The following is a 23,541-nucleotide window of genomic DNA, read 5'->3' on the forward strand; positions in this document are numbered from 1 at the left end:
CGGCCCACCCTGTGCGGCCCCTGGTTGCGCGGAGCCTGCAGACTCCGCTGCGTCCCCGGGGGCGGGCAATGCCAGGCCTTGCCGGCAGAGGGCACTGCAGCGGGGGTGGGGGTCCTCTGCACCTCACGTGTCCTGCGGAGTTGGGGGGGGCGGTCTTTGTTCACTCGGGATGCAAGTCCTTGTCGAACCTGTCTTGTCCATCTTGCCTGCTGTGGGGAAACACAGAATTTACCGTCTCAAACCGTTTTAAGTATTTTTTCCCACTCTGTTGCGTCCTGGATGCACAAAATTTTAAAAGTTTGCCTGGCTGGCATAGCTCAGTGGATTGAGTGTGGGCTGCGTGTGAAACAAAGGGTCACTGGTTCGATTCCCAGTCAGGGCACATGCCTGGGTTGCAGGCCACGGTCCCCAGTGGGGGGGGGGTCACATGAAGGGCAGTCACACAGTGATGTCACTCTCCCTCTTTCTCCTTCCTGTCCCCTCTCTAAAAATAAATACACTCTTAAAAAATAAATAAAGTTTGATGCCCCAGTTGTCCACTTTTGATTGTGTGGCCTGTGCTCCTGGCGCCACGCCCAGTACATCACCCCCAAGTCCGGGGCAGGAACGCTGGGCACAGCCGGCTGCCAACAGACGCTTCCGGAGCGGAGCCCGAATCGGAGCCACGGAGACGCCAAACCAAGCCCCTCGCGGCTGGAGAGCGGAAACCCGGTGGAGGGAGCCGGGCGCTTCTAGGCTGGCACAGGAGTCCGCCAGTGGGGAGTTCGGGGGTGGCTCCCAAAGGGGGGCTGTGGCCACAGGCCCGGGCCGAGCTGGGGCCCTCAGGGAGAAGCGGGGGTGGGGGGCAGACACAGGCCACAGAGCCGGACAGTGGCTGAGCACGCAGGCGGGGCGGCGGCGGGGCTGAGTTGTGCCCCACAGTCACGTGCTGCGGCCCCGGCCCAGCACTCTGGCCGCCACTGGGCTTGGAGAGGAGGTTCATGCCGGGGAGTCTGAATCCGGCCCGGCAGGTGACCTTGGGGGGCCAGATTTAGCCAGACACGGGGAGTCCCGAGCAGAAGGAAGGCCACCTGCGGGGGCCTCAGGTGGAGCCGGGCCTGCCCAGGCCTGGACCGCGGAAGTCGGGCCCCAGGACGGAGTCTGTATCGGATAAGCAGCCGGTCTGTGGTCTCCATGCTGTGGCCCTGGGAGACTGGCACAGGCCCCGCCCCGCCCTGCCCCACCCCACCCCGGACAGACTCAGTTCGCCGGGGGGCAGAGAGCCTTACCGTGTGGCCAGTGCCGAAGTCGCTGGCCTGGAGTCACAGGCAGATGAAGAGGGGCCCTTTCTAGAGACGACGCCAGTCTCTGGAGCATGTCATGGCCCCCACGCGGTCCCTTTGGCCTCTGGGCGCTGGCGCCCAGACAGGCCCGCGGGGTCCGGGTCCGTCCACACTGAGCCTGTGCCGGGGCTTTCTTCGTGGGCTCTCGCCCTGGGGGTCCGGGCCCTTCTGAACGGGGCGCAAGGGGCGGCCTGGGGTCTCTGCCCACCCTCCGCCACCCCAAGGAGTGGACACCGAGGCTGGGCAACAGCACTGGCTCTGCTGAGACGCCGGCGTCTGGCGGGCGCCTGGGAGCCGAGGGCGGCCCACGACGCGTGGGGTGTCCGGCACCACGGTGGGCAAGGCACGTGGTCCTGGCGCCCTCGTTTAAGACCCCCCAACACCTGGCGGGCGCCACAGACCCCGCGAGGCTCAGGCCCCGCCCCTTTGGGGTGTCCCCTCCCCCGCCGCGGGTGCCTCCATAGCCCCGCCCCACACGGGTCTCCACCGGCGCTGCCCCCAGGCGGGCCCCGCCCACCCTGGCTGCCCTCCGCGCTCTCCTCCAACCCCTTCAGTCCCCAGAGTCCCCGGGGGCCCCGCACCCCTCCCAGCGCCCGCAGGCTTCTCTGGTCCCCGCGCTCCCTGCGGTCCCCTGGCCCGGCATGGCGCGCGCGGAGGGGCCGGAGCGGCGGCTCCTGGCCATCTACACGGGCGGCACCATCGGAATGCGGAGCCAGCGCGGCGGTGAGTCGGCCTCCGGCCGGGGCTGCGTGGCCCTCGCGCTGTCCGGCCTCCCTGAGGTCGCCAGCCGACCCCGGAGCACTGGGGCCAGGGACAGGCGCTGTCCCTGGGGAGCAGGGCGCGTCCTTCGGGGCCGCCAGCCCTGAGGCCAGCACCTAGAACCCTGGGGGTTGGGGCCGGCGCCCCCGCCCAGCACCTGTCCCGGACCAACAAGTGGGCGTTCGGGGGCCACCAGCCCCTCACAAGGACCGCGGAGCGACTGTGCTGTGACCCGCCCGCCCACCGCCTGCTCCCAGCGCCCGGCCCGGGCGGCCCTGAGGGCTCTGACCCCTCTGGGGCCGCGTTCCCGTCCCCGTGCAGGTGGCTTTGGGGCGTTGTGGCACTTCCTTCGACCCGTCTGCCTGTGGCACCGGCCTGCCTGGAGCCAGCACGGGGCGATGGCTCTGTGTGGGGGTCAGGGTCTGGGCGGGCGTGGGGTCCACAGGCTGCTGGGGCAGCGGTGCCACCTTCAGGGAGGGACCCAGTTCGGGGGGCCTGGGGCCCCGCAGGAGTGGGAAGACCTTCCAGAATGTCCCAGCGCCCCCAGGACAGGGGGAAACTGCACACACCTCCCCAGGTGGGCCGGGACGCAGCCTCTGAGCCCCTCTCCTGCTGGCCGCAAACTAACTGCCCCTCAGGAGCCCCGTTTCCCACGGGCGCTGGTCCTTCTCCGCCACCGTCTTCCTCCCTCCTGGCTCCCTCCGCTGCCCTGGGGCACCCCCTCCCCAGACGCCCCAGCTCCCCTTCCCAGCCGCCAGCCCCGGGCCCTCCCACCCTCGGACCCAGCCCTGCTCCGGCCGGCGCAGCTCTAACCGGAGATGCTCTCCTTCGCCCCCGTCAGTCCTCGGCACCGGCCCGCCCCCTCGGAACCCCTTTCTGCTGAAGCGGCGCTCACACACCCTCCATGCTCCACGCGGCTCCCCCGCGCCCGGCCCCTGCCCCTCCACCTCCCGCCCCTGGGGCAGCTCGCAGAGCCTCTGAGGCCCACAGCGGGCCACGCGCCCGAGGGCCCCGGACCCGGGCAGGGGAGCGGAGCTGGGGGGGGAGAGGGCAGCTGCTCCCGCGCCGCCAGCTTGCCCACTCCATCCGGGGCCCTGTCCACCCCGCCGGCCCCTCCGGGCTTGTCGAGGTCCACCTGCAGTTCCGCTGGGCTCCGAGCAGCGTCCCCGAGGGCCCGGGAGATGGGAGAAGGCGGGCCCTGGCCCTGCTCCCACCCGCACGGCGTCCTGTCCCCGGTGTGCTCTTGTCCCCGGGCCCCGTGTGCTCAGCCCAGCGGCCCTGCGGCCCTGCCTTTCCCCCGAGAGGCACGAGGGCCGCGGGTCTGGAAGGCAACCCAGAAAACGGGCCCACGGGACCCAGACGGGACCCAGTCTACCCGCCCCTGGTAGCCTGCTCGGGCCGCCCCCAGGCTGGCGTGACCCTGGGGCTCTCGGCGGCCAGCCTGCTGGGCGGAGGGGACGCTGCTGCCCTGAGCACTGTGGTCTGGGAGGAGGCGGCGCCCCCGGCTTCGGGCAGGGCCCCTAGTCCACTGGGGTCTGGCCGCACCTCCTTGGGGAGGGAGGGTTCTGCTTCCAGAAGGAGCTGGCCCCTGGGCACCAGGCCTCCCTGTGAGTGGACCCCACTGACAGAGCCTCCCCGCTGCAGGAAGGTGGCCCCGGGGTTCAGCCCCAGGGGGGAGGGAGACAGAGGCCTGGGACCGGGTCCCTGCTGCCCTGGGAGCCCGGGTGCCAGGGCTGTGTGACCCCTGACCCCGAGGGATACCAGGGGTGACCCTCGGGCCTGTTCGCAGGTGTGCTGGGCACTCAGTCTTCGGGGATGTTGTGTTGACCTTTCTGCGTCCAGGGATAAGGGTGCCACCCAGGCCAGGAAGAGGCAAGAGGGTGCTGGACTCGGGAGCCGGGCTGGGGGCCTGGGGGAGCCCCTGCCCGCGTCGAGCCCAGTGGGGGTCGATGGACTCTGGGCCGCAGGCCGTCCGTGTCAATGATTAACGTGCTGAGGGCCCCGGGGGCGGGGGTGGTGTGGGGAGCGAGGTGGCCCAGCCACAGCAGAGCTGTCGGACTGACACCCGGGGGTGTTTCTGCACCTGCTGGTGGACGGCGGCCAGCGGGGCACAGGGCCGCTCGCTGGAGCCCTGCCCGGGGCAGGACGGCGAGGACAGGGCAGAGGGCGGCAGCGGGACTCCCCCTTCCCCGGGTCCACCGGAGACAGGCGTCACAGGGCACGGGGCGTCGTGGGTCCAAACTCCGCGGCAGGCGGGGCAGCACCGCGGCCGAGGCCCCTGGAGGCCCCTGGCCCGGGGGCCGCAGGAGGCCCAGCAGTGACCGTGGTCCCGCGACTCGGTGCCTGGGTCTCCAGCCGGGCCCTCCTCCTTGAGCACGGCCCCACGCGCACCCAGGGTCACGTTCGTGCGGCCGAAGTGGCAGGCGGCCCCAGGGCACACGGTGCACTGGGGAAACCCTGGCTGTCGGAGGGCGTGTTCGCCAGGACTTGGCCCCCCTGAGGGCCAGGCCCTGGGCTGGGCCCGGCCCGGCCGGCAGGCAGGGCGGCCTCTGGTTTTGCCTGAAGCCTGGAGGGGGGGGCCCTTGTTAAGGAAAACAATACAGATTTGGCCCGGCTGGGGCGGCAGCTCGGTTGGTTGGAGCGTCGTCCCATAAACCAGCAGGTTGCAGGTTGCAGGTTCGATTCCCAGCCAGGACACGTGCCTGGGTTGCATGTTGGATCCCCCTCTGGGGTGTGTGCGGGAGGCAACCACCCCGTGTTTCTCTCTGCTTCTCTCCCCCTCCCCCCTCCTCTCTGAAGCCAACAAGCATGTCCTCAGGTGAGGATAAAACACCAATACAGTTTACAAAAATCAGACTTGGGTGTGAAAATGGGTGTTTACTTAGAAGGATGAGGGAAATCACATAAACCCAAGAATGTCACAGAATCCAGAAAAATGTTTGAAACGAGCATATTTGATGCACCCACACGCAGGGGACCCTGCACACACGAGAGCTGGGCCCCCCATGCACCAGAGGTCCCGGGACACAGGGGAAGGAGACCGTCGCCCTGAGCCAGGGGCAGGGGCAGTGGGGGGGCCCTTGGGGGCTTCAGAGGGTCGTGCCGGCAGGGAGAGAGCGCAGGGCAGGTGTGTGGTGAGCAGAAGCTGGTCCCGCCCTGCAGGAAGGTCCAGGGCGACCCCTTAGGAAGGGCTCAAACTTAAGCGCTTCCTGGCCGCCAAGGGAGGGGCGGGCACCTCTCTGTCCAGCAGCCCGCATCACCACGGGGGCACCTCCGGGGGCCTTTCCGAACCCCCACAGCTCCTGGAAGAGTCCCCTTCCCGGAGCAGGCTGGTGGGTGGGTCCACGTGGCGTGACACGGCCTCGGCCCCGAGACGGCCCTGGTCAGGGCCAGCCGGGTCTCGTCTCCGGCCGCTGTGGGGGCTCGTGGGGCTCAGCCCGCGGGCCCGCGAGGAGGCGCCGCTGTGGGGGCAGAAGGAAAGCCCAGGTCTGCGGCCGCAGTGACCCAGAGCGGGGACGGCCGTGCGGACGGCCGGTGGGGGGGGTGGGGGGGGACAGCGGGACCCGAGTCCGTCCCACTCTGTTCTGCTCTCTTGTCTGAGGTGCTGCTCCCCTTGTTACATTTTTCGGTCCTTTAAAAGACATCTTTCAACGAAGCTACTTCGAGGCTTCTCACCGTTTTGTCAGCTCCCGCAGCTGGTGGCAGCGCCGTCAATGACTCAGGGTGCGGCCTCGGCAACAGTCTTGTGAGAGTTTACTTGAGTCAGACTGAGGGCAGAATCTCCATGGGCTGGGAAAAGGCTCCCAAGAATGGTGATTTCGCACCTGGTTTTACAGGTTAGGATCAGAGGAGGGGGCACAGGGGCGTCACGGGAGTCCGTGGGGGGTAGATGAGGGGCAGGAGAAGGCCGAGTGGGAACCTCCAGGACTGGGTAAGGAGTGAGGCGGAGAGATACACCCTCCCTCTACGCGGGTGGGCCCAGGACAGGGGGCACTTACAGCCCACGGAGCTGGGGGGGGTGGGATACCAGGGTGGGCTCCGGTGCAGGCCGGCGAGCCCTGGGGGGCTGGGAGAGTCGTCCCAGGTGCGACAGGGGACCGACAGGCTCAGTCAGGGTAGAGCCTGACCTTTGTCAAGGGAGCCACCGGCCCGGGACGAGACTCCTGCCGTGGCCGGCTGCGTTAGGAAGTTCCCACATCAGACCGTCCTGCGTGGCCACTCTCGGTCCCTGAGTCTGTCGGGCCGCCACGCGGGCCCCTGTCTGTCCCCACAGCCGCCTCCCTCTGTCCCCTCAGCCCAGGAGCCAGGACTCCCAGGTGCCCCTTTTAGACGGTTTCATCTGAACGGAGCGCTTCTCATCACTGCCACTGTATTGTAGGTCGTGGTGGCACCCAGTAGGGTTGCAGCCCGCGGGCACCCCTGGAGCTGGGAGCCGGCAATGGAGCTGCCTTGGGCAGCCAGCCCGGCTGTCACTCAGCTTCGGGGGAGGGGGGCTGTCGTGCCCACCCACTGGAAGGCTGGGAGCAAGGCCCTCGCCCGGGAGCGACCTCCACCCCTGGTCCGGAAGGTCGTACGTGATTCGGCCGAGGATGCTTCTGGGTGACAGGGGCGGGGGGCCCTCCTGTCCTCACTGCCCCGCCCGGGTGCCCGGCCCTGCCAAGCGCCTGGGCGACGCCCGCCAGACCCTCGGGGAGCAGTCAGCTGCCCACTGGAGGTCACGGTGCCTGTGAGGAGCCGTGTGGGGCCAGAGGCTGGGACCCTGGGGCCGCGGTCCTTCTGGGAGCCAGTGCCGTGGGGTCACGTGTTTCCCGGAGACACCCTGCGCCCTTTTAGGGTTTGCCGAGAGCACGGTGCCCAGCTGCCAGGGCCTCCACAGAGGGCGTTCCTGGGGCCTGGAGGCCGCAAGGGGGCGGCCCGGGCTGGACCCTGGAGGGGTCACACACAGTCCAGTGAGGGAGCAAGCAGGGCATGTGGGGAGGGCACCAGGGCCTGGACATCAAGGAGGGCTTCCTGGAGGCGGTGCCCTGAGCTGGGGTGAAGCGCCTGACCGGTCAGAAGAGGGCAGGGGTGGGGGACGTCCTGGAACAGCCAGCAGCGTGTCCGTGGGCATTCTGAGGGGTGGGGGAGGAGAGGGGGCACGGGAGGAAAAGGCTGCAGAGGACGCAGGCCCCCGGGCCGCGGTCGGGGTGTGGGCTCACCTGGAGATAGGGCCCTGCAGCTGCAGGCCGCGTGCCTGGCCTCTGACTTCCCTGGGGGCTGCAGTGCCGCCCCCCCGCCCTGCACCCCCGCCAGGCCTGCCCCACCCAGACCTGTCAGTGTCCAGCGCGGCCCCAGGGCGGGCAGCTGCAGGAGTGGGGGGGGCGCTGCTAGCCCCTGACCGCCACCCCCGTCCGCAGTGCTGGTGCCCGGGCAGGGCCTGGCCGCCGTCCTGCGGACCCTGCCCATGTTCCACGATCAGGAGCACGCCCAGGCCCGAGGCCTCCCCGAGGACACCCTGGTGCTGCCGTGAGTGACCCCGGGTCTGGGCGGGGACGAGGGCCTGCTCTTACCTGGACAGGCCGTCAGGCGGGCTCCCCGGTGCACCCTGTGCCGGAGGCCAGCTCTGGTGTCCTTTCCGCGGCTTTAGAACAGACCGAAGTCCCCTTTCAAGGGGGCCTTGGAGCCCTGCTCCTCGGCTCCGAGGCCGTCCACCTGCCGCCCTCCCGGCTGGCCAGCTGCCTGAGGAGCCGCCCTTGGGGTCACTGACCCCCTCCTGCCAGCCCCCCCCAGGCCATCTCCTGACCCCTCCAGGCTGGGCCCAGCCTGCCTCGGAGCTGGTGGTGGGCAGGTGACTGCGCCTGCCCTTGGCCCCGCCCCCACCGCAGCCCCTGTTCCTGGGGACTCCCGCCGGTGGGGGGGAGGCCGGCCCTCTGCTCAGGATGCTGAGAATGTGGTCATGCGGACCCAGGGGCACAGGACCCTGGGGGCGCGGCCCTGCTGGGCCGAGGGGAAGCGGGAGGCGGGGTCAGAGTGGGAGCCGCCCTTCGGGACCCCGCAGGCCCGCCAGCCCGGACCAGAGGGTCGTCTACACGGTGCTGGAGTGCCAGCCGCTCTTCGACTCCAGCGACATGACCATCACCGAGTGGGTTCAGATCGCCCAGATCATCGAGGTAGCGGGCGTGGGGGCGGGGCTGAGGTGGGGCGGGGCTGGGGTGTGGGCGGGGCTGGGAGGCGGTGCCCGCCGTGCTGCACGGTTTGACCACACAGCAGGTTTGTCCCGGTCAGTGTCCGGGGCTGGGATGCACAGGCCGAGAAGCCCCTCGCCTGGCCCTTCCCCTCTGTCCCTCCCACCCCCTCCCGCCGCCGTAGAGCCTTGGCCCGAGTGGCTGTAGGACCCAGAAAGGCCGCAGGAGGTGCCCACAGCGCCGAGCGTGCCTGCCTTTCGCGCCACCAGGGCCCCCGCCCTCCGGGCCCATTTCCCACCAGCTCCCCAGAGGCTCACCCCACAGGCTCCCTTACCGGGGCCTCACCACGCCCCTCCCTCTCCGGGAGCGCCCGGGACGGTGTGTGCCTCTGGGACCGGCCGCCAGGGGGCGTATCCGCGGCTGTTCGGGGACAGGCTCCCTCCGCGAGGGGCGGGGCGCTTTGCTGAGCGCGCGTCTGCCGTCCTGGCTGTGGGCTCGGCCACCAGGGACGCGGGAGCCGTCGGCGCAGTTCTGTGTGGCCAGCGGGTGGCGCCCCGGCCCGCCCTGTGGCTCTGCTCCGCAGTCCCCGCCCGCTTGCTGGTCTCCCAATGTCAGTTCCCACAGGAGAGGCGGTGTCCCTCGCAACCACACGTCGGCCCAGTCTCGGCCGGCCTCCAGGAGGCAGTGGCCGGAGGCCGTCCATGCAGCCACCCTCACTCCCGCAGGGCAGGTGGGCTGGCTGGAAGGGCTGTGCCAGGAAGGACCCCTCCCCAGCTTGGCACAAGCGCCCTGCCCGCCTGCCCCGGTCACCGGCCGGCCCCCAGCACCAGCCCTGCCTCCTGTGCACTGCTGTGCCCACACCTGGCTTGCCCACTGGACCCCCAGGCTCACGGCTCGCTCTCCCCAGGGCACCCTCTGTCCTGGGGTGCTGCCGCTCCCGGGGGCTCTGAGCTGGGGTCTGGCTGGTCCCCCACTGACCGGTGTTCTTGGGAGTCCTGGCCGGGCATCGCCGGGGGGAGGGCACCCCCGGGAAGCCTGTCTGTCCTTGGGGACGTCCACAGGCCCCGCCCCCACGGCGGGCGCACACCAGGAGTCGGGAAGGAGGCCCTTTTCTTCCCTTTCCTGCCCTGGAGGGCCGGGCCCGACCCCCCTGAGCACCCCGCCCTCCTGCGCAGACGCACTACGAGCAGTATCACGGCTTCGTGGTCATCCACGGCACTGACACCATGGCCTTCGCTGCCTCCGTGCTGGCCTTCGTGCTGGAGAACCTGCAGAAGACCGTCATCCTCACCGGGGCCCAGGTGACGCCCAGGCGGGCCGCCAGGGCCGAGGCGCTGTGGGGCAGTCACCCTGCTCCCACGGGGCGGGGGCGGGGGCGGCCAGGCCCCTGGCTCGGTCTCCGGAGGCCTCTGCGCCGTCTGCACGGCTGCCCACCGCTGGCCCTGCTGGGTCGTGGGCGTGGCGAGGAGCAGCAGTGGTTCCCCCCGGGGGGGGTTGGTGGGCGGTAGGCCCCGAGTGGGTTCCTCCCCACGTGGGGGCTGGCGGGGGGAGCGGAGGGGGTGGGGGGCCGCAGACCCCTGTCCCGCCAGGCCCGGCCGGCCCCCACCCTCCTCCGGACTCAGCCCCGTGCGCGGCCCCCGCAGGTGCCCATCCACGCCCTGTGGAACGACGGCCGCGAGAACCTGCTGGGCGCCCTGCTGCTGGCCGGCCAGTACGTGCTCCCCGAGGTACCCGCCCGGCCCGCGGGCCCCACGGTCTGCCCTTCGCCTCTCGAGGGGGACACGTGGGTCCCGGGGGACAGAGAGCCGGGCGCGGAAAGCGGGAGGGCCCAGTCGCCCTCGCTCACCCCCCCCAGCAGCGCAGTGCTCGTCCCCGGCGTCCCCCAGACCACACGCGGTTCCCTGACGCGTGTGCGTGTCCATGGCAGCAGGCGGCCTTGTCCCTCTCCACACCTGTCCCCTCGCAGGGCTCACCGACGAGACGCCCGGCCCTCCCGGGGTGGGGGCAGGGCCAGGGCCGGGCCCACCAGTGGCCTCACGCGCAGCCCCCCCCCGCCCCCCGCCCCCAGGTCTGCCTGTTCTTCCAGAACCAGCTGTTCCGGGGCACCCGTGTGACCAAGGTGGACGCGCGCGGGTTTTCCGCTTTCTGCTCCCCCAACCTGCCGCCTCTGGCTGTCATGGGCGCTGACGTCACCAGTAAGCTGGTGGGGTCGGGCTGGCGGCCCCGGTGGGGAGGCCGCACGGCTCGGCCCTGCCCTGGGCACCGAGAGGGCGGGCTGCCAGGACAGGGTGGGAGGCCCCAGGGGCGACCCCCCCTCCTGCTCGGGCCAGGGGTTGCCACAGAGGAGGAGCAGGTTTGGGGGGCTTGCCCCTCTGTGTCCCCTCAGGCCATGCGGCCCCCCACCCCGGAGTCCATCCTGGTGACAATGCCACACGCTTGGTCCCGGGGACACGGTTCCTGCAGTGGGACCTTCTTTCTCTGTCTCCTGGGCCTGGCGGGCAACCCAGCCCCCTGTGTCTCCAGCAGGTCAGAAGTCCTGAGGCCACTCTGGGGAACCCCCGCCCCCACATGCCCTAAGTGTGGGGGCCGCTTCCAGACAGGCGGCTGGGCCCCGAGCTCAGGCCTCGTCCTGTCCAGGGCCACCCCTGTGTCTGCACTCCAGGGAGTCTCCCACTGTCTCCTGGCTCCTCCCCGCCCCCCACAACCGGGATGGGCGTGGCCAGCTCCTCCAGCTCCTCCCAGCACAGCAGCCCCTCCCTGGGACGGCAGGGCCGTCTGTGGGCTCCGGTGATTCGAGGGCTCGCTCCAGCGGCCATGCCGTCCACCCGGCCCGGGTGTGTGAGGGACGGCCCGAAGCGTGGCCTGTGTCTCCTCCTGCCTGTGCCGGGGGCCCCCGGGACGGGGTCTGGGGCCGGTGGGAGTGGCGGCCAGGCTGGTGGTGCCGGCCCTCCTTCGGGGAGTTTGGGGCCTCGAAGCCTAGCTCGGGGCGGGGCTGCTGCCGAGGGGCTAGAGGGGAGCCTGCAGGGGTCCCGGGGGGTGCCTCTGGAGGTTTCGGGGTGTGGCGGGTGGAGGAGCGGGCTCGTCCCTGGCAGGATGGGCTGGTCTCACGACCTCCAAAACCCTCAGAGCCTTCGGGTCCCACGTCGGGACACCCAGCTGTGGGGTCAAGGCCAGCCACAGGCCGGCCCTGCCGGCTGCCTGGGTCCTGCCAGGGCGTCCCGGGGCTGAGGTGGCCAGGGCAGAGGGAGACCCCAGCGTGGGAAACCAAGGAGAGGGGCGGGGCCACCCAGGGAGTCGTTGGCTGGGCCTTGAGAAATGGCTGGGCCATTCCCGTGCTCTGACCCTGTGGTCCCGGCCCCGGCCCACCCAGCCCGCTTCCCCGGTGCCTTCCAGGGGGTGTGATGCCCAGAACCCTTCATGAGCCGCCCGTGAGCATGGCGCACCCAGGGGTGTGGGGGCCCGGGCGGGGTCCACCTGCTCACTGGGGGGCAGAGCAGTCCCGGAGGCTTCCTGGAGGAGGTGGCACGTGTGCTGGTGTTGGCAGATGGCTTGGCTTCCCTACCCGTGCTGGGTGGTGGTGCCCAGCCCTCCTGACCCCTGTGGGCCATTCCAGGCCAGCCCAGGAAGGGGGAGAGGGCCCCTCCCCCGTGGGACTGAGTCACGCCTTATCTGTGGCTCCGGAGTGGGGAGTGGAGCCTCTGGGCACGCTGCCGCGGTGGGGGGCGGGGTGGCGTGGATGCGGAGGAGTTCGCTGGGTCCTGGGGCCTCTGGCCGCGTCCTGCCAAGCCCAGGCAGGCCGTGGGCACAGGGACTCCCTCTGCCTGGCTGGGGCGCTCGGCGGGCGCCAGGCTGAGGCTGGCCGGAGGGAAGAGACGCCCTGGGCCCCCAGGCCCCTGGCCCCTGACGGCTTTCTGCTGGCGGGGGTGCCGCGCGGGTGTGAGAACCTGGCGGGCCCACCCAGGTCCGGCCGGTTCGGCAGCTGGTGTTGAGAAACAGCGGCTCTGCCCAGGGCGCGGCTGGCAGGGCCTCGGGGCGGGGGCTGTGGGGGTGGGGCTGTGGGGGGCGGGGCCGTGGGGCGGGGCTGTGGGGGCGGGAGCTCGGGGCAGGGCCTCGGGGGCGGGACCCCAGGGCGGGGCTGCGGGGCCCGGGCCGTGGGGCGGGGCCTCAGGGGCTGGGGGGGCGGGGCCCGGGCCGTGGGGGCGGGGCCGCGGGGGCTGGGGGGCGCCTGGACTGGCAGGGTCTGTGCAGCCAGGCAGCCTCGGGGCAACGCCGCCAGCCCGATCCCCTCTCCGGGGCGTTCTTGTGTTTTCCCTGCCCCCTCCCCACCCTGAGGCCCCTTCCGACAGAGGGTGCGGCCCCGCCCCTGCCTGGCGGCAGAGGTACGTGGGGCCCACACCAGGCTTCCGGGGGACTGCGTGCCCTCTTGGAAGTCCCGGCCTCGAGCTCCTGCCACCGTCCCCGGGCCCCTCGCTTGGCCTCTCCAGCCGAGGGACAGCCGCCCCCTGGCTGGGCAGACAGCTGGGCTCCATGGGCTCGGGGCTGGGCCCACCTTGGGGGCGGGGCCTCCTGGTCTCCGTCGTGAACCTCTGCAGCCAGAAGTCCGCACGGTGTCAGCCGCTCCACCCGACACCGTCTTACCTGCCGGCACTGCTGGCGCCGAGGCCCCTGGAGTGCAGGCCGCCTCATTGACGCCCTGTTGAGGGGGTCTCCTGACCCTGGCCGGCGGCCCACCCCCCAGCGCCAGATCCCCTCGGACGGCCAGTGTGAGGGCAGGGCCCCGGAATGTCCCCCCGTTCGTTGCCGAGTGTGAACTGCTCTGGCAGATGCAGCAGGGGGCACGCAGGCCCCCCCCCCCCCCGGGGGATAGAGGGGGCCCGGAAGGGGTCCTGAGCCCGGGCCCCTCCTGCCTCGGGCTGCTCCCCTCTCTGGACCGCAGCTTCCCTAGGGAGGGCGGGGCCCACACCTCCCACAGGCTGTGACAGGGGCCGGTGCCAGTGGGGTCAGCCCCCGCCCCCACCCCTGCTGATCTGGGCTTCGAAGAGCTGAGAGCGAGGCCGGGTGCTGGGTGTTGGGCTCCTGGGATCTGCAGGCTGCACCTGCCGCCAGCCCCCCTGCGCCGCGGTGGCGGGGTCCTGGCCGTGCAGAGCCGCCAGGCCCTAGAGACGGACCCTCGGGGAGCCCCCCGCACAGCGGGCCCCAGGGGCGCTGGCCCTGACGATCTGCCCGTCTCCGGCCACAGGGCTGGGACCCAGTGCTGCCCACCCGGGTGTGGGGAGTGGGTGGGCACAGTCAGCCTCTGAGACTGTGGGCGGATGAAACGTGAGGGGTTCGGGGGACTCGCTCTCTCGTTCACCCATCAGGGGCTTGGGCGGTGGTGGAGGCCGTGCCCAGGGAGGGGCAGGAGAGGCCGCTGGGCCTGAGAGTGCTTCTGCCCCTCCCCCCAGGGTCCAGGCCGGGGCGGCCTCACAGGGGCCCACCTCTGCCTCCGCGTGCGGCGTGCCCTTGGCCTGGGGCGTCTTTCCACCACCACCCCCCCGCCCCGGGCAGCCCACAGGACCCAGGCTGGACTCCGACCCCTCTGAGCCCCGTGCCCCCCGGAGGGCCCGGCAGGAGCCAGAGCATCTGGGAGCCCACCAGGGCTGGGGGTCGGAGGGCGGGGCCTCGCCCCGGGCGGCCCCCAGGCCCCACCCGGCCCCTCTGTCCCCACAGTCAACCGGGAGCTAGTGCGGAAGGTGGGAGGCAAGGGCCGGCTGGTGGTGCACAGCGGCGTGGAGCGGGACGTGGGCCTGCTGCGCCTGTACCCCGGGATCCCCGCCACCCTGGTAGGCCCCGCCCCCTTCTGCATGCCCCCCCCCCCAATCCCCTCGAGGCCCCCTCAGGCCCAGGCTCAAGGAGAATGACAACCACTTAGGGCCGTGGGTGCCTGGAAGCCCCGAGTGTCACAGGGCAGGGGGACCACACCCTCTCCCCCGCCTCCTTGGGGCTGCGGGCCCCAGTGTCACCTTCTCTGGGACGTGGGTTCCCAGCGGGGGAGGCCTGTGTGCGGGTCGGGCTGCAAGGCCCTGTGGTGTGCTGGCTGCCAGCTGCGTCCCGCTGTGTGTGGGGGCCGGGGGGGCGGGGGGACAGGGGAGGGTGGCAGGGCAGCCGTGCCCACGACCTCCTGTGACCTGTGTCCACGGTGTTCGGGTCACCTCCACCCCAGCCTCGGCCTCAAACACTTAGAAGGGAGGAGGGGTTCCTCTGGGAGGACTGGGGGTCGGGGGTGCGGCATCCCCGAGGGCCCTCCACCCCGGCCCTCTGGGCGCACGGGACCCTGGGAGTGCGGTGGGGTCGCCCTGCTGCTTCTGGCCGACTCAGAGGTGCAGACCAGCCTGTGGGGCCGTGGCTGGAGCCGGAAGCCAAGACCCTCCGCGTCCCGTCCCGGCCCCTCAGGTGCGGGCCTTCCTGCAGCCCCCCCTGAAGGGCGTGGTCATGGAGACCTTCGGCTCAGGGAACGGGCCCACCAAGCCCGACCTGCTCTGGGAGCTGCGGGCGGCAACCGAGCGAGGCCTCATCATCCTCAACTGCACCCACTGTCTGCAGGGCCCCGTGACCTCGGACTACGCGGCTGGCATGGTGGGGGCAGGGCACCGGGGGCCCGGGGAGGGGCGGGCCTGGCGGAGGGCACGGGCCAGTCTGGCCGGGAGGACCTGCACCCCCTGAGCCCCGGTCCTCCGGTGCCCCGCAGGCCGCAGCGGGCGCCGGCATCGTCTCGGGCTTTGACATGACGTCCGAGGCGGCCCTGGCCAAGCTGTCCTACGTGCTGGGCCAGCCCGGGCTGAGCCTGGACGAGCAGAAGGAGGTGTGTGCCCCTGAGGCCGTGGGTGCGGGTGAGGGGGGTCCCGAGGGCGTGCGGGGGTGGCCTGGGCCGGCAGTGGGGGGGGTGTCTGGTTCGGAAAGGACAGGGGCACGGGCTCCCCAGGCTGCAGAGCTCCAGTCCCTGCCCTCGGCCGGCCCCGAGCGTGCCCCTTTGCCTCCTCGGGGGCCCGGGTCTGGCACAGCCCCAGGCCCCCCAGATGGCCCGTCCCTCCCCGTGCTTCCCAGGCCGGCCTGAGACGCAGCCAGCCCTGGGCTCTGAGTGGGCAGAGGCTGGCGGGGCCCTGGGTCCCGGAGCTGCCGGGGTCTGGAGACTGGGGCTGGCCCGTGGGGCCTGGTCCAGCCGGTGCCCAGGCCTGAAGGACGGAGCCGAGCCACGGAGTTCCGGGCCCGGGGCAGCCCTCACCGCGTGCCCGTGGGGCGGCCTGGTCGCGTGGGGGGTCAGGGCTGCCGGGTCACAGCCGACGGGTTGGGGGGACCCCGGCTCCCCTGTGTTCCCTTCCAGCTGCTGGCCAGGGACCTTCGGGGAGAGATGACGCTGCCCAAGGCCCAGGAGCGCCGGCCCTCCCTCCGCAGCGGCTCTCAGGGCCTCGGGGTGGCCCAGCTCCTCAGACTGAGCCAGGTACTGCCTGGGGCGGGGCAGGCCCCACGGGTGTGCCAGGCGCACACCGTGGCCGCGGTCACTCCGGGGCTCGAACAGGAGACCACAGCTGGGTCCTGGGCCCGGCCCGGAGCTGCCTGGTTCTGGGAGGGGCCGCCTGGTTCTGGGTGGGCCGCAACCCAGGGTTTGCAGGGGTTCACGCAGCAGTGAGCGGGGAGGGCGGGGAGGTCGGGGAGGTCCACGGGGGCCTTGCCGTGTGTCCACGGGGGCAGAACACAGCCAGTCACTCCGGGATAGCGGGGGGCCGTGCCGGCCAGGCCGTCAGCACCCGTCCCGGACCTGGGTGCAGGGCTGCCCTGGGAGGTGGGGCGCTGAGGGCCCGGGTGCTGGAAGGAGGGGCTGCCTGCTCAGGGGTCTCCCAGGCTCCGAGCTCCAGGGCTTCACGGGTTGAGGGGGGTGGGCTCCAGGCCCCACGGCCTCCCCAGCCTCGAGCCCCCTCCCCCTGCCCAGCCAGGCTGCCCGAACAGGCTCCCGGGTCTGGGGCTGGGGGTTCAGGCTGGACCATGCCTTCGGGGAGAGGGGGTTACATGACCCGGCCCCCCACACACACACACCCAGCCTGGCCCCTGGGTGGAGCACGCAGGCCTGGTGTGGGAGCCGGGCCGGCCACAGCGGCACCGCGTCTGGGGGCCCTGGGTCTCACCCCGCCCCTCCATTTCCCCTCAGCACAGCAGGGGTGGGGGGTGGGGCTCCCTGTGCTCCCCGGGGCCGGAGGCAGGCTGCCTGTGGGGACCCCTGCCTGCTCGGGGAGCTCCGAGCCCCCTGCCCCGTCCCCAGTGCCGGGGGACTCAGGGGGCATGTACGTGGAGCAGGGTTCTTTGGGGGGTCCTGCACCCCCTCCCGTGCCCCCAAACTCGGTGCCTTGTGGCGGATGTGTCCCAGTGTCCTTGCAGGCGGGCAGATTGGCCTCGAAACGGGTGTCAAGGGTGGGGGGCAGGCCCTGGACTTGGCTCTGGGGGTGCTGAGGAGTCCGGCCGAGGGCGTGGTGCCAGGTGCTGCCCCTTCCCTCCCACCCAGGAGACCGATGCCGTTCGGGACGCCCTGACCCCCGGGCTGGCCTGTGCCGCGGCCCACGCTGGCGACGTGGAGGCCCTGCGGGCCCTTGCAGAGCTGGTGAGTGGCCACTGCCTCGGGGACCCACCCCAGGCATGCCAGGCCCGGGGGCGGGCGGGCCTTTCCCTGGGCCCCCCCCCTTGGCAGCTGCGGGGCGCAGTGGCCATGCGGAGCCCCACCCTCGGGTGTACCCCGGCCCTTCCTGTCCCTTCCCTGTGGTCTCCCTGACACTGCCCGGCCCTTCCTCGCTGGGGGACACGTCCCTGTGTCGCTCCAGGGCAGTGACCTGAGCCTGCAGGACTTCAGCGGTCAGACTCCGCTGCATGTGGCAGCCCGGAGGGGCCACGCCGGCGTGGTCACCATGCTGCTGCAGAGAGGGGTGGACGTGAGTGCCCGCGACGAGGATGGCTGCAGCCCACTGCTGCTGGCCGTGAGGGGCAGGTATGGGGCCCGCAGTGGACTCCTGGGCAGGGCTGACCCGTGGGGCGGAGCTGGTGAGGCCCAGACACCCGCCTCCTTGCCCAGCGACGAGGCCTGGGGAGGGCTTCCTGGAGGAGGCGGCCCTGGAGCTGAGCCGGCTGGCCCAGGAGGACCCTGGAAAAAACACGAACAGAGCCTGAGGGTCTCCCGTTTGCTCCCCGATGAGCGCCTGGGAGGCTGGGGTGGGGCGGGGGGGGACGCCCTGCCCGGCTCCGGGCAGGTTGGGTGTGAAGCAGGCGGTAGGTGCTGGGCGTGGGCCAGGTGGGCACCAGGACAGCTCCGCCTGCACGGCAGTGGGAGGGGCCCCCAAGCCGGCCCCACCTCCGCTTCCTCCGGGCAAGGCTCTGGCCTGGGGTGTTGGGGGCCCCGAGGTGTCTTGCAGAGCTGAGCTCCTGTGGAGGCCTCCTGGAAGGGTGGGCAGAGCACGCTGGACAGAGAGGCAGTGGGGGGTCCTGCCCTGTCCCCGGGGCCACGGAGGCCTCTGGGAGTCTTCTCCATGGCACATACCTCCTCTTTCAGGGAGGGTGCTGTCCAGTCTCGTGGGGAGAGGCCCAGCCACCGTGCTCCTCCGCGGGAGCCCGGGCGGGGTGCATTGCCCTCGGAGAAGCGGGGACGGGTCCCCGTGAGCATGCAGTGGGTGGGGGTGGGGGGTCCCGTGGGGTGTGCCCGGCACCCAGCTGACCTGGCTGGAGGTGGCAGGCTTCGGGCCCTGGGGCGTGGGCGGGTGGCTCGATGAGCTCACCCCACCCAGGGCCCGAGCCCGCCCCCACCCCCGCCCGCTGTCTCGACACCCCCCAAACCGGTCTCCGGCCTCGTTTGCCCACCGGGCCACAGAGCCCTGGAGCAGCAGGCAGGGATCTCTGGGTCGGGGGTAGGGAGCAAGGTCTGGGGTCCCTGTGTCCTGCCCAGCCTCCCTGACGGTGAGGAGACTGTGAAACACGGGGCCCACCCCGACGCGTGGGGAAAGGGGGTCAGGCAGTGGGTCTGCATCTGCCACCGCAGTGTGGCCGAGGCCTGGCCAAGCCCCACCCCCAGCCCACTGCCGCCGTGGCCCCCTCACCCCGGCTTGGCCCGGCGTGGCTGCCCCCGGACGCCTGCAGACAGCCGGGCCCCGAGCACACGTCTGTCTGACTGTCTGCCCGTGTCCCGTCCCCCCCCCCCCCCGAGGGCAGGGTCCGGCCCTACGGACTCAGTTTCCCCAGGCCCAGCCCTGGCCAGGCCGGGCGTGTGCAAGGGCAGATTGTCCCCCGGGGGGCTGTCCCCAGGCACTCCCCCAAGTGCCGCAGCCCCTGGGGCGGGCAGGGGGCACCTGGTGGGCTGGCTGGCACCCGGCGTGGGGCCGGGTGCTGGGTGCCCCACGCCAGGCCTGCCCCGTGGGACCAGGGTGTCCGGGCGCGCGGGCTGTGCGGAGCTCGGGCCTGGGCCCGGTGGGCTGCTGGCCCCGCGTGGGCACAGGGCCTGAGGCGGCCACCCTGCTGGGTCGGAGCAGAGGCTGCGGGGCAGACTCTGGGTCAGCGAGCCCTTTCCCGCGGCAGGCATCTGGGTGTCATCGGGCTCCTGCGGGCAGCTGGGGCCCGCCTGTCCCCTCCGGAGCTGGAGGACGCCGGGACGGAGCTGTGCAGGTGAGGGCCGCAGGCCAGTCCGCTCTTCCAGGGACCTGGGGCTGGGGCTCCGGAAGGGCAGCCCGAGCGGCAGGCAGAGGGGGCTGGCTGGGGGCGGGGCTTCAAGGGCACAGCTGCCCGTGGCCAGCAGGACCCGAACCTCACGGCTGCCCCGGGTGAGCGCCCGCAGGTCTTGGGGGACAGGCGTGGGGAGGGAGGCCCTGGAGGCCCCGGGAAGGGTGCAGGCCGTGTGCTGGGGGGAGGGCAAGCAGGGCTGCGGAGCTCCGCCCCCCCCTCCCCCTGTCCCCTGGGGCCCCTCCCTGCAGAGGTGCTGCCTCCCCTGCACCGCAGCCTGGGCCAGCCTGAGGATGGTGGGGGTGGAGGGAGGAGCGAGGTGGGTGGGCCGTGGGGAGGACGGGAGGGCAGGGGCCTGTCTGGCGCGGCGGGGGTGGGGGTGCCAGACCTGCCAGCGTGGGCGTTCCTGAAACCAAAGCCCCAGGTCCAGGGAGCAGCTGCCCACGCCAGGACCTCGGGGAGACTGGCCGGGTGGGGAGGGGCTGGCCGCCTGCTCCCCGGAGGGAGGTCCCGGGAGGAGCTCTGGCTGAGCGCTCATCGCACCGCGTGGCCCTGGAGGCCCCAGCCCCTCTGCTCCAGCCCTGGTCCTGGGGCCTGCCTGCGTGGCTGGTCTCGGCTTCGAAGGGGCCTCTGGTTCAGGGCTGCACCCCCGTGGGCCCCGCTGGCTCAGTTGGCAGGTGGGGAAATCGAGGCAGAGAGTGCTTGGGCCAGCTCAGTCCCATGGGGGAGCTGCTTGGCTGGGTTCAGGGGGGCCCTGGGCCGACCCTCCCCAGCCTCCCGTGTGTGCAGGAGGGGGCAGGAGCCCGAGGGGCTGCCGGTTCCCCCCAGTGGGACGCACCCCAGAAATCTCCGAGCGCCACCGTCACGACGGCGGCCGCCGTTCCTGCCGTGGGGCTGCTGGGGCCGCTTTGGGGGGACCCTTCCCCCGCCAGGCCCCCGGTGGGGGTGGGGGCGTTGAGGAGGACCCTAGCACGCTCCTGGGAGGTGCTCTCCGCCCGCTGGCCACCTCCTGTCCAGGGCGGGCGGGCCGGCCCCTCTCCCAGCCAGGCCCCGGAACCCCGCCCCTGCCCTCGGTGGCCCCTCCCAGCCGGGGCCTGTTGTGAAAGCCGAAACCGGCACGCAGCTGTCAGCGTGCCGTGTGTGTGCGTGTGCCTGTGCATGCAGGCCGTGTGCTGCCGGTGTGTGCATGCTCCTGCGTGTGCGTGCGTGTGCGCGCCCTGGACCTGAGTCACCGGCACCCCCGCTGGGTGAGACCAGACTCCGGGCTGCCCCGCGCCTCTTGCCCCAGGGCCCGGCGCTGCTGGGTCAGCGGTTTGGGGCCGGCTGTGTGAGGACACCGAAGGTGCCCTGGGCAGGCAGGTGGGCAGGCGGGCTGGACGGGTGCCCGGCTGGCCCCGACCACCCCCCCTCCTCCGCTCTCTCCCAGGCTGGCCTCCAGGGCGGACGGCAGAGGTCTGCGGGCGTGGTGGCAGGCGGGGGCTGACCTGGGACGGCCGGGCTATGACGGGCGCAGCGCTCTGCTCGTTGTGAGTGCCCCCAGCGCCCCGCTGCCCTCTCCGGGGCCGGCCTCCTCCAGGAAGGCCCCCCGGACTGCTCCACCAACTCCCCTTCTCCGTCCCTCCTGCAAGTGCCCACACGCTTCACATCTGGGAGCCCAGCTGGGACTGACCCTCTGCCGGTCCCGGCCCCTCCTTGGGCCCGGAGCCGTGGGGACAGAGGGTGGAGACGTGGAGTCCTGTGTGCGCAGGAGGGAGGAGGCGGGGAGGGTGTCCTGATGGGGAAGGTGGGGCAGAGGCCAAGCTGCTGGTCAGTGACTTCGGGCTCCTCCCTCGGCTCCTCCCGCAGGCAGAAGCTGCCGGGAACCTGGAGGTGGTGACCCTTCTGCAGAGTCTGCAGCGTGAGGCCGGTGTCCTGGCCCCAGGTCCAGTACGTGCCCGCAGGCAGCGCTGACCGCTCCCAGCCCCCCTCAGGGACTGTACCCTGTGCTGGTCCCGGGAGGAGGCTGCGGTGGGCAGGCACACACCACTGGGGGCACTCGCTGAAGGTGCTGGAGGGAGACGGGCGCAGTCAGGAGGGCTTCCTGGAGGAAGGGCCACCTCAGACCCCCTGGACTCTGTCCTGTCAGCTGCCCCTTGACGCACCCGGCCCAGAGCTGCAGGGTCCCAGCCGTAGCCGAGAAGGCCCTCGGGCCTGGGCATGGCTCAGACGCCGTGTGTCCTGCCCTCCTGCCCCCCCTCCCTGGGGTCCTCCGGGCTGGGTACCCCGCCTGCTTTCGGGGCTCTGCTGGCCAGGCCCCAGCGGACACTCCCACCCCCACTCCATCCTCTGGCTCTCTGGAAGATTCTCCGGGCCGGCTGGATTTGTTTGGTCCTGGGGTCCCTCCTCCGGGGAAGGTTTGGCTCCCCTGACAGGTGCCTGGGCTTGTCCGTCTGCCCTGGGTCTCAGGAGACCTCTTCCTTCAGGAAGTGCCGCCTGGCGTCTGACCTGGAGCCGTCGCGCTGGGCCGTCAGCCGTCCGGTCCTACGGTGACCTGCTGGAGGGGCCGCAGGCGCCCCAACCCCGGGGCTCTGGCTGAGCGCCCTGCTGCCGGGGCTGCTCCCCGCTCTGCCGTGGAGACACAGCCCGAACGTCTCTGTGGGGCTCTGTGACAATAAAGTCTCTCTGGGGCCACCCCGTCCTGGGGCCCCCAAAGCCGTATTCCAGTGGGTCTGTCGGGGTCCCTGGACCGTGGGGCTGGGGGTGGGTGGAGTCTGGCAGAGGCTCCGGTTCAAAGGGCGGTGACTTCAGCACCTCGGGGGCGAGGGACCCTCAGCCAGTCTGCCCCCAGGCAGCATGGCAACCTGAGCCAGGCCCCGTGGGGAGGGTGGGCGCTCCCCGCACCCCCAACCCTGCCCCTGCCTGCCCAAGCTGGTCCCTCCTCCAGACAACCTCTGCCCGTCTCCTCCGTCCCAGTCCTGGAGCTCATAGCCACCGCCTCCAGGCAGCCCCACCCCCCCACTCCTGTGTGTCTCCTGTCAGGGACCCCTCTCTGTGCTCGCAGCCCCTCCCCACTGCTGTCCGGGTTCAGCAGGCCTCATTCCGGCCCTTGGTCTGCCGGGGGCCCGGACCCCCCGCCCCTGGGAGCCAGGCCCACCTGGGCCCCTTCTTGCCTGGGCAGGTGTCAGATGGGCAGGCCGGGCCCAGGTTGGCGGGTGTGGTTCTCCAAGGCCGCTGGGCAGCTGCGGCCTTGCTGGGGGCCCGGCTGGGACTGAAGTCAGGTGTTTGGTCTCCTAGGCGGCTCCCCGTCCCGACCGTAAGCAGGACTGGGGGGGACGGGGTGTCCCCCCAGGGGGCTGGGCCCCCTCCCATTCCTGCACCCACCCTCGCTGGGCCTAAGGAGCCGGGCTGGGGGGACCTCCTTCCAGGTCCCCCAGCCACTTCGTACGTCTCACTGCCCTGGGGGGGTTCTTGTCTGTCTGTCCATCTGTCCGTCTGCCCACTGGGTGAGGCCTGTGCCCTGCAGATACTGGGCACCCGTGTGAACCCAGGGCTCACTCCGGGCACCCACTGTGCAGAGGAGGCCTCTCCCGGGTGGGCCAGGCCGGGGCGTCCCCGCCCACTCCTGAGGGCTTCGCAGCCTGGTTCCCAGGCCCCTGCTGGCGGCCCGCCAGATTCTCCGCCGGGCTCGGGTGTGCCGGGGCCTTGCACAACCTGGTGTTGCCGCACCAGCACGGCGGGTCCCTGGAGCCTTCGCCTTGCACCCGGCGAGCGGGGCAGGGGGTGGCGGAGGGGCGGAGGGGCTGAGGCCGCAGCACACGCACGCGGCTGGGCGCCTGGGGCCCGGCCGGTTGTGCAGGCCGCTCCTGCCGCCGCCGCTGCCGCTGCAGCAACAGGTGCCCGCCTGCCCGTGCTGAGCCCTGTGCCCGGGGGGGGGGGTGCCCTGCCCGCCTGGGAATACCCGCAGCGACCCTCACAGGGAATGCCGCTGAGCGGGCCTTTCCCCAAGTGGGTCACTGGGCGACCCCACGATCGAGCAGATTGGGGGCAGCCCCCATGCTCGGACCCCCACACACTGGGGAGGCAGAGTCCTGGACCGGCACACGTCTAGAAATTTCTTCGGGGCCGTTGCGTGCTCCTGGGGCGAGGGCGGCTCCTCTGAGGTGGGCTGGCCCTCTGGGCTCCGAGGACACCGACCGTGTAAGGTGGGGCAGACCCCCCTCCGGGGTCACGGTGCCCTGGGCACTCCCCTGAGGGGCCTGGCTCGCCCCACGGGACAGCTGGGGCGACGCGGGCCCGGTCTGCGCCCAGGGTTCCCGCGGGGGCAGCCTCCTCGCCTCTCGAAGGCGGTGCCGCCACTGGGAGACGCGTTGCAGGCCTGGGAGCAGGGCTCTGCCCACGAGGGCCGCAGGACCGTGGGAGGCAGCCTGGGTCCCTGGGGTCCTCGAGGGGCCAGACCGCCCTCCAGCCCACCTCCGGCGATTTCTGGCTGGGTGGGGCTTTGGCCCCTCTGGACTCTCGGCGATCCCAGGGCTATCGCTGGGAGATCTCTCTCCCCAGGACACTCGTACCGGCCGCCCAGCCCCTTCCGTCAG

General features: G+C 72.0%; 1 protein-coding gene across 2 annotated transcripts; it reads left to right on the forward strand.

The window, feature by feature from the left end:
* The first annotated feature begins 1,873 nt into the window (after positions 1 to 1,873).
* On the forward strand, positions 1,874 to 21,667 carry ASPG (asparaginase). 2 transcript variants are annotated; one of them, XM_045823837.1, is made up of 16 exons: positions 1,874 to 2,045; positions 7,478 to 7,586; positions 8,119 to 8,230; positions 9,421 to 9,546; positions 9,889 to 9,972; positions 10,314 to 10,440; positions 13,955 to 14,067; positions 14,678 to 14,860; positions 14,973 to 15,086; positions 15,606 to 15,722; positions 16,779 to 16,874; positions 17,092 to 17,255; positions 18,830 to 18,916; positions 20,397 to 20,496; positions 20,816 to 20,896; positions 21,433 to 21,667. In XM_045823837.1, the coding sequence occupies exons 1-16, from the start codon at positions 1,964 to 1,966 to the stop codon at positions 21,451 to 21,453; spliced, it is 1,716 nt and encodes a 571-aa protein (XP_045679793.1). In that variant the 5' UTR covers positions 1,874 to 1,963; the 3' UTR covers positions 21,454 to 21,667. The 2 variants fall into 2 exon arrangements, with proteins under 2 accessions (XP_045679793.1, XP_045679794.1); XM_045823838.1 differs by having other exon boundaries at positions 14,696 to 14,860.
* The last annotated feature ends 1,874 nt before the right edge of the window (positions 21,668 to 23,541 follow it).

Source organism: Phyllostomus hastatus, unplaced genomic scaffold (assembly GCF_019186645.2).
Source record: "Phyllostomus hastatus isolate PE091 unplaced genomic scaffold, TTU_PhHast_1.1 phas_scaffold_501, whole genome shotgun sequence".
Lineage (NCBI taxonomy): Eukaryota > Metazoa > Chordata > Mammalia > Chiroptera > Phyllostomidae > Phyllostomus > Phyllostomus hastatus.

Excerpts from the sequence above, each read along its gene's own strand:
- ASPG (XM_045823837.1), top strand. The coding sequence starts at position 1,964 with ATGGCGCGCGCGGAGGGGCCGGAGCGGCGGCTCCTGGCCATCTACACG. Across the intron at positions 2,046-7,477 it reads AATGCGGAGCCAGCGCGGCG|TGCTGGTGCCCGGGCAGGGC; the intron begins GTGAGTCGGCCT and ends CCCCGTCCGCAG. Across the intron at positions 18,917-20,396 it reads GCCGGGACGGAGCTGTGCAG|GCTGGCCTCCAGGGCGGACG; the intron begins GTGAGGGCCGCA and ends GCTCTCTCCCAG.